General features: G+C 41.3%; 1 protein-coding gene across 1 annotated transcript in view; it reads right to left on the bottom strand.

Annotated features, from left to right (window-relative positions):
- RGS7BP (regulator of G protein signaling 7 binding protein) overlaps positions 1-13,754 on the bottom strand; it is a 39,231-nt gene extending 25,477 nt beyond the window's left edge. The window contains exons 1-2 of the mRNA XM_057413575.1: positions 13,103-13,754; positions 10,234-10,400 (exon numbers count right to left, since the gene is read on the bottom strand). Of these exons, the coding sequence (XP_057269558.1) occupies positions 10,234-10,400; positions 13,103-13,261 (326 nt within the window). The 5' untranslated portion in view covers positions 13,262-13,754. The remainder of the gene's footprint in view (positions 1-10,233; positions 10,401-13,102) is intronic.
- Positions 13,755-17,225: the final 3,471 nt, after the last annotated feature.

Here is a 17,225-nt window from a genome sequence, read left to right as displayed (position 1 = left end):
TGCACTGGCTGATTCCAGTGAGGGGCACAGAATCAAAATTGGGTGGGTTTGTTTTTTCTTTTTTCTAGTTAAAGTGTTTCAGAATATTGAGAATGACTGAAAATTAGTAAAAATATTTCTGTTAACAGGAAAATTTAAGTCCAAAATTCAGAAAGGATTTAATAAATCAGAATACTTATTAAATAAAACAGTGTATGTGGAACTCTAAGAGCCCATGTTGGAAGTTTTTTCTACTGCACAACTTAATTATTTCATGTTCTCACTTCCTTTGAGATATATGAACATATTGCTAAGCTAGTCTGGATTTAGAAGATTCAGTGAGATTCAGAAGTAATTTTCTGGAAACAGTATGATCAAAGCTGTACAGAACCAAGATAAACAGAGTGTCTAACACTAAAAATTGCAGCTATGTGGGATTTCTTAATCAGACAGTATTTAAGAAAATGATCAGGAAAGAAACATTTAAAACTCATGACTAAATTCTCAGCTTTGGCATCAGCTGCGTTTCAGCATAAATCTAGAGAAGAAAATTAATGAAATATGCCAGTGAGACAGATCTTAAAGCAGTGGGCCTCAAGGGGACATAAAGGTGCTCTTCTTGACTATTTTGGTTACAGATCAGCCAACTGCAACTTTTAATCACACCTGTGAACCTAAGTATGAAGCATCAATATACTTTTTTCCTAGCAAATATGTTTTTTTCCAAAACTTTGCCGAGAAAGAAATTTTACCTCAGAAAAACTGAAATGAGAAAAAGATAAAAAATTTTGATTGGGCTAACATTAATTTTGAACCATGCAGGCTTCTCTGATACCCCCAATTCTTGTGAGCATAGGGTCATTAGCATGACATGACAGACTTATAATTAGATACACTTTAAAGTCTTTAAATACCTCTTAAAATTTAGTTTTAAATCCCATTTTAAAGCATAGATATTTACAGATATAAGTTAGTTTCACTCAGATTTTTGCTCAAGAAGAGCTTATTAACTGATTCCACTTGTGACATGCCAAGACACATGCAGGAGTCATTATGTGCTATTATATGTCAGGGCCTAAAATTCTACCAAATTGACATTTAAAATAAATTAAAAAAAAAAAAATTAGGAAAAAAATGTAATCTCCACATCCTTAATTTAGTAAACACTATAGCAATAATAAAATAGAATATCTGAATATTATGCCTTCCCTTGAAAGACTGAAATATGATGCAGGAAAAGCATTAAATAGTATAGTATTTTTCAGAGATAATAAGCACAGGTATCCCACAGTTCTTGCTCCTATAGATGTACCTAACAGCTGGATTCTCTGGCTGATTAGTCTCTGAGAAAATTGCTTTCACAGAAGAAGCATGGAAAGTTTTTTATGTCAAATGTGATAACACATTCTGAAGGAAAGGCAAACCGGGGCAAGAGAAAGGCACTAAGTTACAGAATACTTGCACAAATGACCTGAACTTGCACAAATGGTCTGAACAAGGTCAGCTCTGATTCTGCAGCATTTCTAAAGGGACCCTGCCACTGTAATTCAGGCTCCAAATTTCTCAGGCTATGTATCTTGTTTTTCTTCAATTTCTGATGTAAAAGGTTTCTATACCTTAAAATAGTGGTGTGAAACACTGGTTATTTCAAGCATTGCTACAGATAAATAGGCTTACCAATGGCTAGAATACTTCGTTATTCCTGACTTAGATTTAGAAAAACAACTCCCCTGGAATCTAACTTTGGTGAAATGCTGCACATGCATAGCAGAGAAGAGTATTCCAGTGAAGGACTTCAAATACTGCAACACCTTACTATTTGGTTTCCTCTTCCAGGCTGGAGCTTGGGACCCAGAATGGAGAGCTGAATGCAGAAGACATGTCAAAACAGAAGCCAAATCACCCTAAATCTTCAGCCTACTTCAACCCTAGACCAAGGTACCGTGCAGTTGAATTTACAGTTCACCAAATTGAAGATGGAGAATGCTGAAGAATACTCATCATTTATGTGAGTTCTGAATCTCTTTTACATCTTTATGTGATTTATCTGCTTAAGCACAGAAAATACCCTGGAAGAAAGGACTAGAACACAAGTTCACCTTAACACCAAGGAAGCTCTTTAACAGTCTTCTTCACCTGCACCAGCACTGCTTGAAACCCAAGTACCGTGCAGACTTGTGCACCGTTTTGCTCCCTTGTGCATGATACTCTCTGCACTGGGTAGAGATGATGGCAGTGAACCTCCTTCTTCCTGCAGTTACAGCTTCATGTCACAGTGGATGAGCTATGCTGCTCTGTATCTCCTGGGGAGAACGTTGCTATTTGTGGTGATCCTTGAGCATGTGAGCATGGGGCAGAGTCCCAGGCTGCTGGGCTGAGACACAGCTTCTCTTCTGTTAGAGGACCCTTCACATCAGCAGCAGGCTTACCTGCCTGGCTTACCCAGCATGTCTTTGAGTGTCTGAACAGTGGCAGTGCTGCACTGGCAAGTTCTGTGAATGTGCAGTTGAGTGTGAGATGGATGAAAGGGTCAAATAAGTGACTGACAAAGATGCTGCCAGTTCTACTTTTAGCTCCCACATTTTCCTGACTGTAGTCAGAACATTCTTCTAGGAAGTGGGTGCAAGTGGTCTAGAAATTAAGTTGACCCACTTTCAACTTTGGTTTAAAAGAAAGTAGCAGGTGTCACTGTGTTTTGTGAAGAGTCCAAATTGCCAGTGTGTGTCAGGCTCTGAGGATGCTCTGACAGCACTTCTGGGATGAAGGTCATCACAGCTTGGACAAGCAAGAATGCCCCACTTCTGCCAGCTGATTAGGTTTACTGTTAAGCAAGGCTCTAAGCTTTTCAGCTTTGTCAAAGCTAAGCTATACCGTGTCACTGCAGATGTAGAACTTCCAGGTTTTCAGCATTGCTGTTTTGGACACAGAGAAGTAAATGCTAAATTCACTTTTAGGCATGTTTGCCCTTTATTAAATATGACCTCCAGTTATAAAAGACCGTTCTAGAAAGGGAGATATTAGTACCTTGTATTTTCAAATTCCAACTACCTATTACAGCACAGTTCCAAAGACAAAGGTACAAAGGAAAAATGAGTCTTTGGAGGTTAGCTATTTTGAGAACTCTAGCTTAGGTAAGTAACCTTGTTTCCTCCTCCATTATTTGCTTTCTGAATTTGCCTATTAGAACTTGAGATAGCCAACTTAAATGATTTCTTTTTTGACTTGTAGCTTAAATAAACGTATTTATTCCCAACAACAGAATCCACCATAACTCAGTGCCACATAAAATGGTTTTAGCTTTTCCATGTCCCTTTCCACTATTCATTTTTGATGCACATGAGTGGTATAATCAGAGAGAAATTTACAAAGGAATCTAATGAAAATAATGTATGTGTATCTTACCCTCTTGAGAAAGCAGCAAGCTATGTTATACTTACTGTGCTATTGTGTGCTGGTTTGTCCATAAACAAAGTATGTTCACAAAATATCCATGTATGAGCTTAATTCCCCAAACATTTCCATGTAGACCAACTCCCATTAGTCAAAAATGGGATTTGAGTCACTGTATTTTCTTTATAGGATTTTTAAGATTAGATTTTTAAGATCTTACTCTTTCAAATATTTGCAGTATTTCAGAAAAAAAACAAACAAAACCACCATATGAATTCAGGGGGCATTAACATGTGTAACAGTATTGATTCTTGCAATGAATATAGACTGCTCGCTTTGTTTTCTTACATATTACCACATTATTTTTAATATTTAATTACACTCTCACCAGGCCATGCTCAGGTTATCATGGTGCAACCTCTATGAACCACTTACCTTATTCTTAACTTTCATCTGGCTGTTGAAATAATGCTAAGGTAGGATATAGATGCCATTCCTGTAATTCAGAACTCCAGGGATCAACATGAATATCACTCGTCCCACCTCTCACACATACACTTCAAGTGATACAATAGCAGGGATTTTAATGACATCTATGGAGGGTGGAGATCTCCATACATGCTGCTTGACTGGTACCTAGCTTGGATGACGCTCTAGTTTGTTGCTCTGTCTCTTGACATAACTTCAGTTAGCCCTGTTGAGCTAAGTGTTTTGTTTCTGTTCAGTTATACTGCCTGCCAGCAGTGCTTTATTTAACATCTGAAGATGTTAAATTAGAATGGTTTCTTTTATGTCTTTCATAATGTAGCTTTCACTAAGTTATAAGCCTTAAGTCTCCTTTTCTCTTAATTTATAAAATATTTTGCAGCAGTCTTTTTTGTTTCCTTGTGTGCTGTGGAAATAAGACTATTAATTTCAAAGTGCCATAATTTGGGGAAAAGGTGGGCAGTTTAATAAAAATTTGGTTAACCACAGAATGTTTTCATACCACCATAGGAACTGATATAATATTAATTGGGGCTGAAAAATTACTCTCAATCGCTCATTGAAAAAATCAGAAATCTACTGTAGATTTCAAAGGAAAACAAAAGTAGGAATTACCTAAAACTACATACTTAAAGCAACAAGGCACATGAAAAACAAGGCGGTTGGTGACAGCCAACATGGTTTCACTAAGGGGGAAATCCTGCCTGACCAATTTGGTGGCCTTCTATGATGGGGCTACGGAACTCATGGACAGGGGTAGAGCAGTTGATGCCATCTACCTGGACTTGTGCAAAGTGTTTGACACTGTCCCACACAACATCCTTGTCTCTAAATTGGAGAGACATCAATTTGATAGGTGGACCACTCGGTGGATAAAGAACTGGCTGGGTGGCTGCATGCAAAGAGTTGTGGCCACTGGCTCAATGTCCAGCTGAAGACCAGTAATGAGTGGTGACATTATTTGGTCAGTGTTGGGACCAATCCTACTCAGCATCATTGTCGCTGACGTGGACAGTGGGATTGAGTGCACTCTCAGCAAGTTTACCAATGACACCAAGCTGTGTGGTTCGGTTGATCCGCTGGAGGGAAGGAATGCCATCCAGAGGGACCCTGACATGCTTGTAAGGTGGGTTTTAACTTACACAGAGGAAGTAAAGGTTAGATATAAGGAAGTTCTTTACTATGAGGGTGGCAAGGCACTGAAACAGGTTGCTCAAAGAAGTGATAAATGCTCCACCCCTGGAGCATTTGAACCTGGTAGCGTTCAAGGCCAGGTTGGACAGAGCTTTGGTCAACATGGTCTAGTGTGAGGCATCCCTGCCTGGTGCGTGGAACTAGATGATCTTAAAGTCCTTTCCAACACAAACCATTCTATGATTCCATGATTCTCTGAAATATGCTAACATTTTTGTGCACTGCAGTAAACACAGGAGTGCAATCAGAATGTGATTTTTAGGTCTACTTCCTTAACTTTTCTTGAATTCAGGGGCAAGTTACATTGACAACTGTTTTATAGAACCTCAATATCAAAGAAGGAAACTTCAATGTCAAAGAAGGAAACTTCAGCTTGGAATTTTTCCAATAAGATTTACAGTGTCTCTTGTCACAGGCCAGAGTGGACATCTAGAAATAATCCACTGCTTCTGCTCAAAGGAGTGTCAGCTATAGCAGCTACTAAGCAACATATCCAGCTGACTTCTGAGTATCTCCAAGGATGGAGACTCCAAAACTTCTCAGGGCACCTGTTCCAATATTCTACAGAGCTTACAGAAAAAAAGGGGTTTAAAAACCTCTAAATCAAATTTTTTGTATTTCAACCTGCACTTGCTGTCCTACTGAGAAGAGTCTGGCTGTCTTCTAGATCACATGAGTTATTTTTTATACACATTGACAAAATCCCTTTCCAGTCCTCCAGGCTAACCAATACCAGGTCTGTCAGCCTTTCCTCATATGTCAGATGTTGCATACTCTTAATCATCTTCTTGGCCATTGACTAGACCTGGTGCAGTATGTTGCTTTCCCTTTTCTACTATGGAGCCCAGAACTGGATACAGTACTCCAGAAATGGCCTCAACAGCCTTTAGTAGAAGGTAAAGATCAGTTCCCTGCTGGCAACACTCCTTAATGGAGCATAGGAGGCTCTTCAACCTCTTTGCCACAAGGGCACAGTGCTTGCTCATGTTCAACTTGTGTCCACCAGAATCCCCCAGCTCCTTTTCTGCAAAGCTGCTTTCCAGGTGGTTGGCTCCACACCTGTACTGATATAGGGTTTTATTCCTCCTTAGATCAGGACTTTGCAATCTGAACAACAGAGGAGAGCCACTTTCAAAGCTGTGTTTGCACAGATCTACATTGCCATGCACCCCTAAACTCCGCACAGTTTCACTTTACTCAAAAAGAAAAATTAAACCAACCAAAAACCCTACGGTCAACATAAATAGCAGACTGTCACGGAGATAATACTGTCAGTTCTGGTTTCAGCGTGCCAAGTACACACAGAAATACTTGCATTATGTAAGTGTATCAAGTGCTTGAGAATATGAAAGGGACGTTTACAAAAGTGTGTAGACAGTTGTGCAGACCTGTATCTTAAAATACAGTTCTGAGTCACCTTTCCATTTACATCCCAGACTTGGTGTACTTCACCTATAAAACTGGCTTGCAGTTTGATGACTTCTAAAATATCATTGCTGTTTATCACCCCATAAAGCAGACTCCCTTTGAAAACAGAGATTTGCATTCTACCCACCTCCCCCCTTCATACTGTTACAAGTACTATTACTTTGGAAAAAGTAATGCTGTCTCATTTTCTTGCGGCTTTACTTTCTTCAGATTTGACCGTGTCATCTGATACCGCAAGGGTGCACAATGTAATTAATTTGAGATATTGCATTTCTGATAAATTGATACGCAGAAAATATAATAAAAAGACCAAACCATACTCACTTTCTTCAGAAGACAGTTCATTAAAAATCACTAAGAATTGTTAGTATGAGTGTGGTGAGCAGGAATTGGCCTGAAGTTCTGAGAAAACCAACACTTACAGAGTATACTTCAACTCGCATTCCTAGAAGATCACCAACTAGAATTAGGATATTTGAATTTGAACTCTTTTTCTTTGTATTCATCATTTCCTGAAAGGCACGATATTGCTGATAAAGTCAGGCATGCATCTGCTTTTTGAAAAATTTCACTTGCTTCTACAACAAAAATCAGAAAAGAACAAGTGAAGACAAGGATGTAATAGCTAGGAGGCCCTATGAAGTTGGAGATTGAATTTGACATTTTCTTTCTCATATAATCTTTTTTTCTGTTGTAATATTTTTAAACACACCACAATGTAAAGATCTCATTATTCATCCTCAACATTTCCTAAGTAGAAGACCTTTGTATTTAGACAACTCCTAAAATCTTTTCTAAGAACTCATATTTGTCAAATACAAATTGTTCAGATGCATCCTTTGCAGGAAATCCCATAACTACTGATTGCTGGGTAGTGGCAAGCATACTATGGGAGGTATCGCTCTATGCACAGCCTGGTTTTTATATGCTTTTTTATGAGTTCTCTGCTACCAGCAGCTGTCAGATTTGAGCTAGCTGGGGTGATACAGTCTAATCCAGTGCAGGCTTCATAAGATGTTTCCTTGCTACTTCCTTATCTTTGTCATCATGTCCTTTGTTTTTCTTTCTCTCAGTTTTTAGAATATAAGTCTGGCTTTTACTTCCTCCTTTTCTCTAGCTGAATCTCCTTTGTTGTGTATACTTTTTCTACAGCTAGACCTTATTATATAGGTCTTCTTATCATATTACACCACTGTCCTACTATGATGTCCATTTCATATTCCATCACTAATATGTCCATAGTCAAAATTTTCTTCTCCTCATGACTTCTATACTGTTCAGTTTCTAATGCATTATCTCCACCTCAGCATTTCTTTCTCTTCCCGTAATTTCCAAATTTTCTTCTAGAGCTGCCTTTCTCAGCACTCATAGGATGTGTTCTTGTTTTCTTCCTTCCAAGTCTTTGCACATTTCCTCTTTGCTACTTTCCCTAGTCTTGTGGAACAGGTGAGTTAGGAATAGGAATAGTTGCCTCTTCTAGTTGACTGAATGAGGAGAGCATTTAAGAGTCTCCAATCCTGATGTATTCAAGCAGGAGGCGTAAAATGAAGCTCTCTGCTGATTTTCCAAGAAAGACACCAGTCCAAGTAAGATTAATGAACTTAATGTTGTACTGGACAGTGATGCCAACTTCTTCAAAGAAACTGTGCCCTGCAACAGCTCAGGTCACTTAGAGACCAACTGAACATTACTGATGACCTTAACCAATAGAATGCTGATATGAAAGCAAATTTTATAGACTAGTAACATAATCCACTAATTGTTGTTATTCTCTCTGGGTAGGAAAGCAATAGGCTTTCTTTAACAAGCTTTGGAAGACAGAACTGGGTGTGTTACCCAGAAGCTTTCACAGTGCATTTTGAACTAAAGCAGCAAACTAAATGAGCCTTTGTCCAGTCTGCTGACTAACAGTAGCTTCTGAGCAATGCACTACCCTCCTGACTATTTAATACTGAGTATGATTTAATACATTCCTGTCCCTAGTAAATTCCTGTCCCAAAGCATTTTTCTTACTGAGTCTTTTTCCTAACAAATTAGGTTCCCATTCAAGATCCTATGCCGTAAGCACTACATCACTCTTCCTGATGAATTAATGACTGAACTTATGAGAAAACTTATTACTCCTCTCCTGTTTCTTTTCTACACTGAATCCTTGCTGCACCTTCATGTCCCATCTTTCCTCACAGATACAACAAACAAGTTAATTGGCTCATATAGCTTTCCTCAGGTGGGGGAACGTGGGGATGCAAAGCACATCTTGTAAAATGCCTGTTAAACCAAGTAAGTAATTTCCAGAGGGTTTCTAACACCTACCAGTTGTTATGGATATCATATTATTATCACAGTTATTTAAAACAGTTTTAGATTAGCTAAATGTCAATCTCACAGTGACTGCACAACCTTCAGGACATCTTTGTGTATGTGACAGACTCCCAGCTGTGAAATGATTACTTAAAAAAGCCTCCATACTTCTAAATGAGCATGTATCCCTGTTTTGTTTTGGTGTTTTTTTTTTGGGGGGGGGGGGGGAAATAATCCAAGTGAGGTTCTGCTAATCAAATATATTATTTTGATTGCTTCCATGTTTTCAGTGCACTGACTGAAAGGACCTGTGTCTCTTGGCTGCTTGTGTGTTTATTTAATTCTCACCTCAGGAACTTGAAAGCACAAATTTTGTTTGAGGAACACATCAGAGGTCACAATATCAACTTACAAGTCTTTGCACAAAACAACATCTGAAAATGCTGACAGTTGTACTAAAATGACCAACCACTGTTTCCTTCTGTTATGTTTGTTAGTGTGGTCTTCCCTCTAACACTAAACCTATGACAGATTTCTCATATACATTAAAGTCATGAAAGAACTTCAATGGAAATTAAGCAGAGCTGCAAAAAGAGAAAGTTTTTTTTTCTCCCGTGGTGCACAAAGGACCACCGTGAATAAGGCAAGTGCAGAAAGTTCTGACAAAGTGTAGTCAGGGAGGCACGACTCAGGAGTACATGTGTTAATGCAAATAAATGCCCTAGTCACCATGGTGTGAATAACACACAAATAATTAGACTTGGTGTGAGTAGCATGAATACCTATTTTAAAAGACATAGCTATTTATGCCAGTTTATCTTGTACTGAGGCATAGTCTTAAGTATGTGATAATACATTCTGTCACCATGGAAAGAAATGTATATAATGTTAATATCAAAGAATAAATGAAAACATTATATGCTGGGAAGGCTTCACTTCTTACTTCAATAGAAATAAGGATTCAGAAACACGCAGAATATAAACACAAATTTTCACAATAGTATTTGTACTCCCCTCCCTTATGTAATTTTTGCCTAATTATTTTTTCATCTAGTTTTGTAAAGTCTCTAGTTGAGCTGAGCTAGCTGTCTCTTACTGTTCAATCAGGTATACCAAGTAAAGGAGTGGGCAGAATGTTATTGCTATTTCACTGTTGAAAAGTAAGGCTTTCCCCTTGATCTTTTTAAGTCGTCTAGTGATACAGAGTAAAATCCTGTTTGTCTTACATAAAAGCATCCAGTGGTATCAGTAGGATATCATGTTAGTAAGGGGACCAGGATATGACCCAAAATTGCACTACCATAAGAATATGACCATTCTGTAGAATTTGTGGTCATGCACCTCTATGCCTAAACCAGAAACACAAGTCAATGCTTTTGCTGAAATTTTCCACAATGCTGTGTGCAAAGATGTGTGCATGAGTACAGCTTTAATTAAAAGTAAGTAGAATCCTACCCAGAAATTGCTGATAGTTTTTGATGAGCCTGATAGGCCATCTCGCATCCTTGGGTTCGAGTTTTGTGCATTTCTGCATGCAGAGACGGACAGGTGGCTGAGACATCCCCAATAGATATGACCAGCTCCCGGTATAGAGCCACCTGGGTATTGAACTCCTGGACAAGCTGAAAAACAAAGAGGATTTACTTACATGAGACATTTAACTACACTGATGAAAACAATCACTTTTAAAAAAACATGCCCACCTAGGACTTGTCCCTGCTGCTTCCAATAGCATGGCGTACAGGATCAAGATCCCAAGATTTAGTAATGACTAGGGCCTCCCTGACTGCTGCCTCTTCTGTGAACCATAAATGTTCATTTGCAGGAAAGTAGTGTTTCTGATTTTGATCTCTGAAAGTGTTTGATTTATTAGTTTTAAATATCAAGGAGATAAAAAACCAGCTGTTTTACTAGTAGCATGAGGTTATTTTTTGCTATCATAAAAGACAAAAATATCTCCAGAAATTATTGCCTTTGCTCCTCCTGCTTCCTGATTAACAGCACATTTACAGATTGGAATGTGGCATTTGTTTTTACATTGGCAATTTTGCTAATTTATTTTGTAACAATTTCTGTTCTGTCACTGGCCCCCAAACCAGATTTCAGACTTAAAACTAATCTGCAGTTATTGGCTGAAAAAATGCACCAGATTGTCACTTTCCAGTTCGGATTCCAGAAAGCACTTTTTTCAAATGCATGCGTGTGTAAAACAATCAAAGAAGTAAATAAACACTTCAACCTTTACAGAAATCTAATACCCCGCAGAAACACACGGATGCTATTGGATAACTTTTACATGTTATTGGGTAGATTTTTACTGTGATAGAAAGATCATTATTGTTTAGTTCTACTGATCATGTACGTGGGACTATATTTTAAGGAGATGAAGCATTTGCTGTCTTCTGAAAGAAGGCACATCAGACCATTTGCTCCACATGGTGGCGGGGGTGGAAGGCAGGGAGCAATGAAACAGAATATTTATTTATCTGTGTTTTGCTAATTTGACCTCAATTTCCAAACTACATAAAAACAGACAAGAGAACTGCTTGTAATTCTCCAGCCATCATTACAATCAGGAGTTCAATATATCCCAACATACAAGTATACTAAAAACCTGGGTTTGATCAGATTTTAAAGTCAAGCTCCCAAATTTTCATAGCCAGAAAATGAGCGAGTCACTTCTCCTGCAGTATTACATTCTGGCTCTTCATGCATGCAACTGTAATTACCTGTATTACTGAGAACTAGTACCGGGACCTGATTTTTGGCCGTGCTTTCTTAAATTTCATTGTAAGAGTATCAAATAGGTTTCTCTGCTTCTGGAGCAGCAAAACAATCCCAGTGCGTTCCAATACATCTTCACCCTCACACTTGCAAACCCCAAGCTAAATTAAAAGCGCACAAAACAACCCAAAGCCCTAGGCACCGTATTTGCTAAACCTGGCTTCAACACTCTCTCGTTCTGTAGTTTAAGAGAATGCATGAAAGTATATAGAGAAAAAAAAGTACTACATTGTGTCACAGCATAATTATTCTGCATCAAGAGAATCCTGGAACTGGTAACTGTTTCCACAGACACATTTTGCCAGTTCTTCTGACATCCCCTGTCTAAACAGACACATTCAGCCACCTCAGCATTGCCTGGGAAAACAAAACCACACTGGTGCTGCAGTATCCAGTCACAGGACAAGAAAATACAACATTGGTTTTAACTCCTGAATCTTACTGCATCTTGACAACCCATCTGCAAATGATATTTTATTTCTAGTCAGCGAATTCTACCAAGCTATCATCTCTGTTTAACAAACCACATTATGCTGCCAGGGGTGAGAAAAAAAAAAAATAGGACCCAGTAGGATCCACTTGTTGGGTGTATTTATAGAGCTACTGTGGCAGCTTTTGTTTCTCGGTGCACTGCAAGTTGCTTCCAATTTTGAAGTACCAGAGCGGATATCTGCCAGCACATTTTGCAGTATTAGAGGAAAAAACTGCCAGAATCCAGCAGAACAGAAGTATCAGGTACATTTCCAATGCTACTGGACAGAGATTCAGCAATATCCAGATCTTTCAAGTAAAGTAGCAGCAACTTTATTTTGTTTTCCATTTCTGTCATTGGTTAGAGGAGCAATTTTGGGCCCAATGTCCATCTAACTGTAGCTCGTGGACCCAGATAGGGGGTATAAATTGCACTGTCAGGATCCAAACAATTTTGAACGTGAATGGGGAAAAATGTCACACCATAATGTGACAGCACAAAACCAGCATGAATACAGGTACTTGACCCGGGGTTTTACAGTTGTAACCAGCTACTCTGGGGAGACTGTTAACGGGTACCACATATGTCAGCAACAGAATTTCAGAGCCTCAAATTCCGAGTCCCATTTGAGAAGGATTTTAGGTCGAGAGCGTGCTTGCCGCACAAGACGGCATGCAGAGCGCGCAGTCACGCAGTGGAACCAGCTCCTCACCTAGTATTTAGGGCTCGGTGAGTTCAAGTCTGGGGACAGATTTAGCCAGACCTTGCAAAAAGTGACTCCAGCTTTGGCAGCGCCGCGAAGGCGGCGTGTGCTGGGGCGAGGTCTCTGCCCTGCCCGTCCCGCAGTCCCCCCGCCGGCTCCCCACAGGTATCTCTCTCCTCTCCCGCTCTGGAACCGGGACGAGTCGGGCTACGGGGCAGCACCCCCGGTGGGGACCGCAGTTTTAAAAATAGTGCATCTGCACGTGATAGGAATAGGCAAGCCGGCGCGAGGAGCGGCACCGCCGCCCGCAACGAGGACACTCGGAACAGACGAAAAGCCAAGGCAAGCCCACTCGCGGTACCCACCATCTTGCAGTCATCCAGGGCTCTCTGGGTCTGGTAGGCGCCGTCGGAGCCGCTGCCCCGCCGTTCACTGTCGCGGCTGTGCGGTGAGGTCCTGCTGCCCTGGAAGATGGAGGCGGCGGAGCGGGGGCGCTTTCTGCGCCCGCTCGGTGCAGAGATCATGCACACGCATGGGCCGTGCGGAGCCGCCCGCCGTGCGGGGCCCCGCGGGCGCGGGAAGCGCCTCCACCCCCAGCCGCCGCCGCCGCTCCGAGAAGGGCGCGGGTCCGCGCCGCCCGTCGCCTCGGCCCGTCCGGGACCGGGCCGCTCACGGCAGCGAGCGCGGGTACTGCGGGCGATAGCCTGGCGCCTGCGGGAGAGTCCGGGAAGCGCCCTGCAGCATCGCCTCCGCTACCGCGGGGAAAGGCGGAGGGGCTGGCGCCCTCCCTCCTCCAGCAGCATGTCAGTCCCTGCGGAACCGCCCCGCCGGTGGCATGCTCTGCCGTCCTCCCTCCAGCAGCCAGCGGGCGGGTGACGAGCGCGGCCGTGCCCCGCGGGCACGGGCTTCCATCCAGCCACCGCCAAGCCCTGCCTGATGCTCCGGGCGGCGGAGCCCGCCCCGCCCCGCCGCGCCCCTACGCGCTCCCCCCAGCGGCGCGTCTCGCTTTTCCGGGGCGCCCGTCGGGAGACGCCGCTCGGAGGGGCCGGTGGGGCCCGGCGGGTGACGCCGTCAACAGCGCACCGCCCCCACGGGGCGGGAGCAGGAGCCGCAGCCGCCCCCAGCGCTGGCCGCCAGCCCAGCCCGCCCGTCCGGCGCCCCCGAGCCCGGCCTTCGCGGGAGGCGGGTCAGCGCCGGGGAGGAGCGCCTCCCGTTGCGTGCCCCAGGGAGAAGCCAGCGGAGCCTCCGCAGTGGCCGCAGCCTTAGAGATACCCCACTCCTCCAGCCATGAGCGCATCGCCCGTCCGGCAGACGCGGAAGTTTTGTTTTCTGTCACCAAAACCCCTTATTTTGGACTCTAAGGAAGATGTTCGGAGTGTGTGATGCGGCAGCACTGTAGATCGTATTCGTTCAGTGTTGAAGAGGTGAATTAGTAATCGGTTGGAGAAATAGTTTCCTCTTGTGCTCCAGCATGCCAGCACGGTTGGAGTTCACCGAGCTGATGCTCGCCGCAGTCCCTCCGAAGCAGACGGCCTTGGGGCTGTGCCCGCTTCCTCTGAACCCACTTCCCCAGGCTACCCTGGGCACTGAGACAGCCTGGGCCAGCTGCCACTGCCCCGCCGGTCCCGTTCTTCTGTAGCCACGTAGCTGTGGCTGTTTAATTGACTTCTGGTGTAATTTTATTTCTTAAGGACGTTAAATAAAAGATTTTTATGTTTCAGTAATGTTCTTGCAAGCAAAGGAACACCAAATGCATCACACGCAGAAACCCAGTCTTGCCGAAGAGTTTGAATATGTCATTGATGGCACACTGGCTGGTCGAGGGCCTCTTTCCAAGCAGTCCTAATCGTTACTGACAGACACCCTGGTGGTACCTGAGTGTGGAAATTGGTGCTAGTCTGCTTGGAAACTTTGTTTAGACATTTCCAGCAACTTTCCCAAAAGGGAAAGCTACTGGATGTGCTAGCGTTAGATTTGCAGCGTTTTGCAAGCGCTGTCATTGCTTTAGGTAAAACTAGAATGACCTTGTAATTACAAAGTTACAATTGTAAACACACTACTAGATCTTCAGCATCCAGACACCACGAACTTGGATTTTGCAAGTGCTATTGCAAGGACGCCACTTATTTTTCTTACCTTTTTTTTTTTAAATCCGTACTAAACTTAATTCTATTAAAGATAGGAAATAAATGCTTGAATTTGGTGCTGCATGAACACAAGCTCTTAGCCAGGACATCATATTGCTTCCATATCCAGAGAAACCATTACTTAATGACAAGGAAAATGTATTTAATACTGGCAAAAAGCAAATCAAATACATCTCCTCACATCTATATAGAACGAAATACATATATTTGTAAAGGGAAATTAAAACATAGTACTATGCTACATTATTGCTAGTGTTTTAATTGTTGCTCACGTATAATTTTATTCATATGATCTAGTCTTATTTCAGTCTATTTCTAGTCTTATTAAGAGTTACTGTAATAGCAATAATTAATACTAATTCTAAAACCAAAACCAATAACAATAGATCTTCAAAGAGTGCAGCATGATTAATTGTACATTACCTTCCTTGGCTGCAGTTCTGGTCCCTTCAAGTCTATGCCAGTCTCACTGACTTTTAGAATGGTTACAGTTTTGTTCTTGGCGATATATCTGTCCTATATAAAGCTGAGTCACAGCTGAATTTTGCCCTTCAGCCAACATCTGGGACACTTTTGAAGGCCCAGTGACCTAGAGCATGTTAACTTCTGATTGTATCTTCAGTACGTTCACATTTGGAAGTGGATCTCATGATTTTTTCTACAGTTCATAAGACTGCATATTTCCATCATTCGTCAAGCTGACCTCTGAAATCATCATGGAACGTGATGAATTTGATGGCACCCCAGGGTTATGTTGGAGAAGCAGGAGTCTCCTGATGTTTAACTGATAGCCACAAGCAGGGACTTGTTGCTCGCTCCCAAAGCAACCTCTTAGGACTACAGCTAGGTGACCTTGAAACAGGTTCAGAGAGTATTGTGTCTGTTACACAGTCAAATTCTTGTTATACAGCAATTTTACAGCTCATAATGAAATAAAAGTAAATATGTAGGTTTTGCTATACCTACCCTGTATTGTAGTTCTAAAATCGGAACTCAGATTAACTTTTTACTTGGGAGTCTCTCTTGTTTCATTTTGTTGCAATCTTTGTCTAATCTATTTATTTCTCTGATTGTTGGCTTCTGATAACATTTCCCAAGGGTGAGTAGAATGTAATGGACTAGATAAGTTATGAAAGAGACACTGATACACTGATTGGCTGGGAAATGTGAGGAGATATCTTTGGAGGAAAAAAAAAAAAGAAAAGTGAAAAAAAAGGAGGCGAAGGAATGGAGAAGGCAAAAAAGGCCATTTCTGTAGAAAGAGATACAGAGAGAAAACCAAAAAAAACAGGTAATAAATAAAGTAATTCTGCATAATCTCCATGGGACAGAAAAAAATAAAACGTAAGTGTTAAAGCTGGATTGAAAATGAGAGCCTTAAGAATAACAACAGAGACTTTTTCACATTTCTTTTTTTTTTTTTTTTTAATATTATTAAAGAAAGTGAGCCAACCATCTTTTTAAGTAAATACTGTACTTTTTAAACAGAGCACAGATTTATTCCCTGGAAATGCAGGGTTGGATCAGTGTCGGAGGTGAAGTGCTCAAATTTTGTAGCAAGCTTCCTCTGGAGTAGAACTGTTTAACTGTCATAAATAACAATGTAATAATGCATTTGAGAATCAGAGCTTCAATTGCTATTTCTTTCTTGTTACTCATGTCCTACAGGCCAAGTACCAAGACAAAAATATTACACCTAGTTTGCATAGAAGTAAATACAGCAGTTCTGACCCTAAATATAGTAATGAAGTTTTTCTTTTGTAGTTTTTATTTTTTTAAAGTGTGTAAAACCAGTTTATCTAGATACTACTCAAAGCAAAGACAGACATCTCTGTTCTGTGAAATTTAGCTGCAGTTCAACAAAGACTACTGATATAAGAGATGAGATTTTAAAGAAAGCAGGAACTTTTTTTAAGTTCCGTTGTGTCATTCTCAACAATTTCCAAGTTTACTTAGGAAACTAATATCCATGAAGTGCATTAGCAGTGGAGATGCTGAGGAAGAGGTTTATTTTGCTTGCAATCACTGAAAGTTTAAAAAAGCATGCACTCATTAGTGAGCTCGTCTGTAGCTGCCAGCCCAGTACAAGCATGTTGCTCCTGGTTATGTATGCATGAAACAATATGCTTAGGCTAGCAAGAATGTCAAAACAGCTTAGTCTGCTTTACTTGCCTTCTTTGTAAGTGTTGCAAGACTCTGACATGGAAGTCATGCCCTGAGGATGCTAGAGATCATTGTGGTGAGATTTTTGGCACTTATGAACTGTTGCATTCCTTAAATCAGAGAATGAAAGAAATTCTAAATCAGATAATCCAGGATATGTTCCCACCTTCTCTATTTC

The sequence above is a fragment of the Pezoporus wallicus genome, unplaced genomic scaffold, assembly GCF_028554395.1.
Source record: "Pezoporus wallicus isolate ANWC-B61680 ecotype Strahan unplaced genomic scaffold, APGP_CSIRO_Pwel_v1 contig_608, whole genome shotgun sequence".
Lineage (NCBI taxonomy): Eukaryota > Metazoa > Chordata > Aves > Psittaciformes > Psittacidae > Pezoporus > Pezoporus wallicus.
Note: the sequence above shows the minus strand (reverse complement) of the source record. Positions and strands in the feature narration are given on the sequence as shown.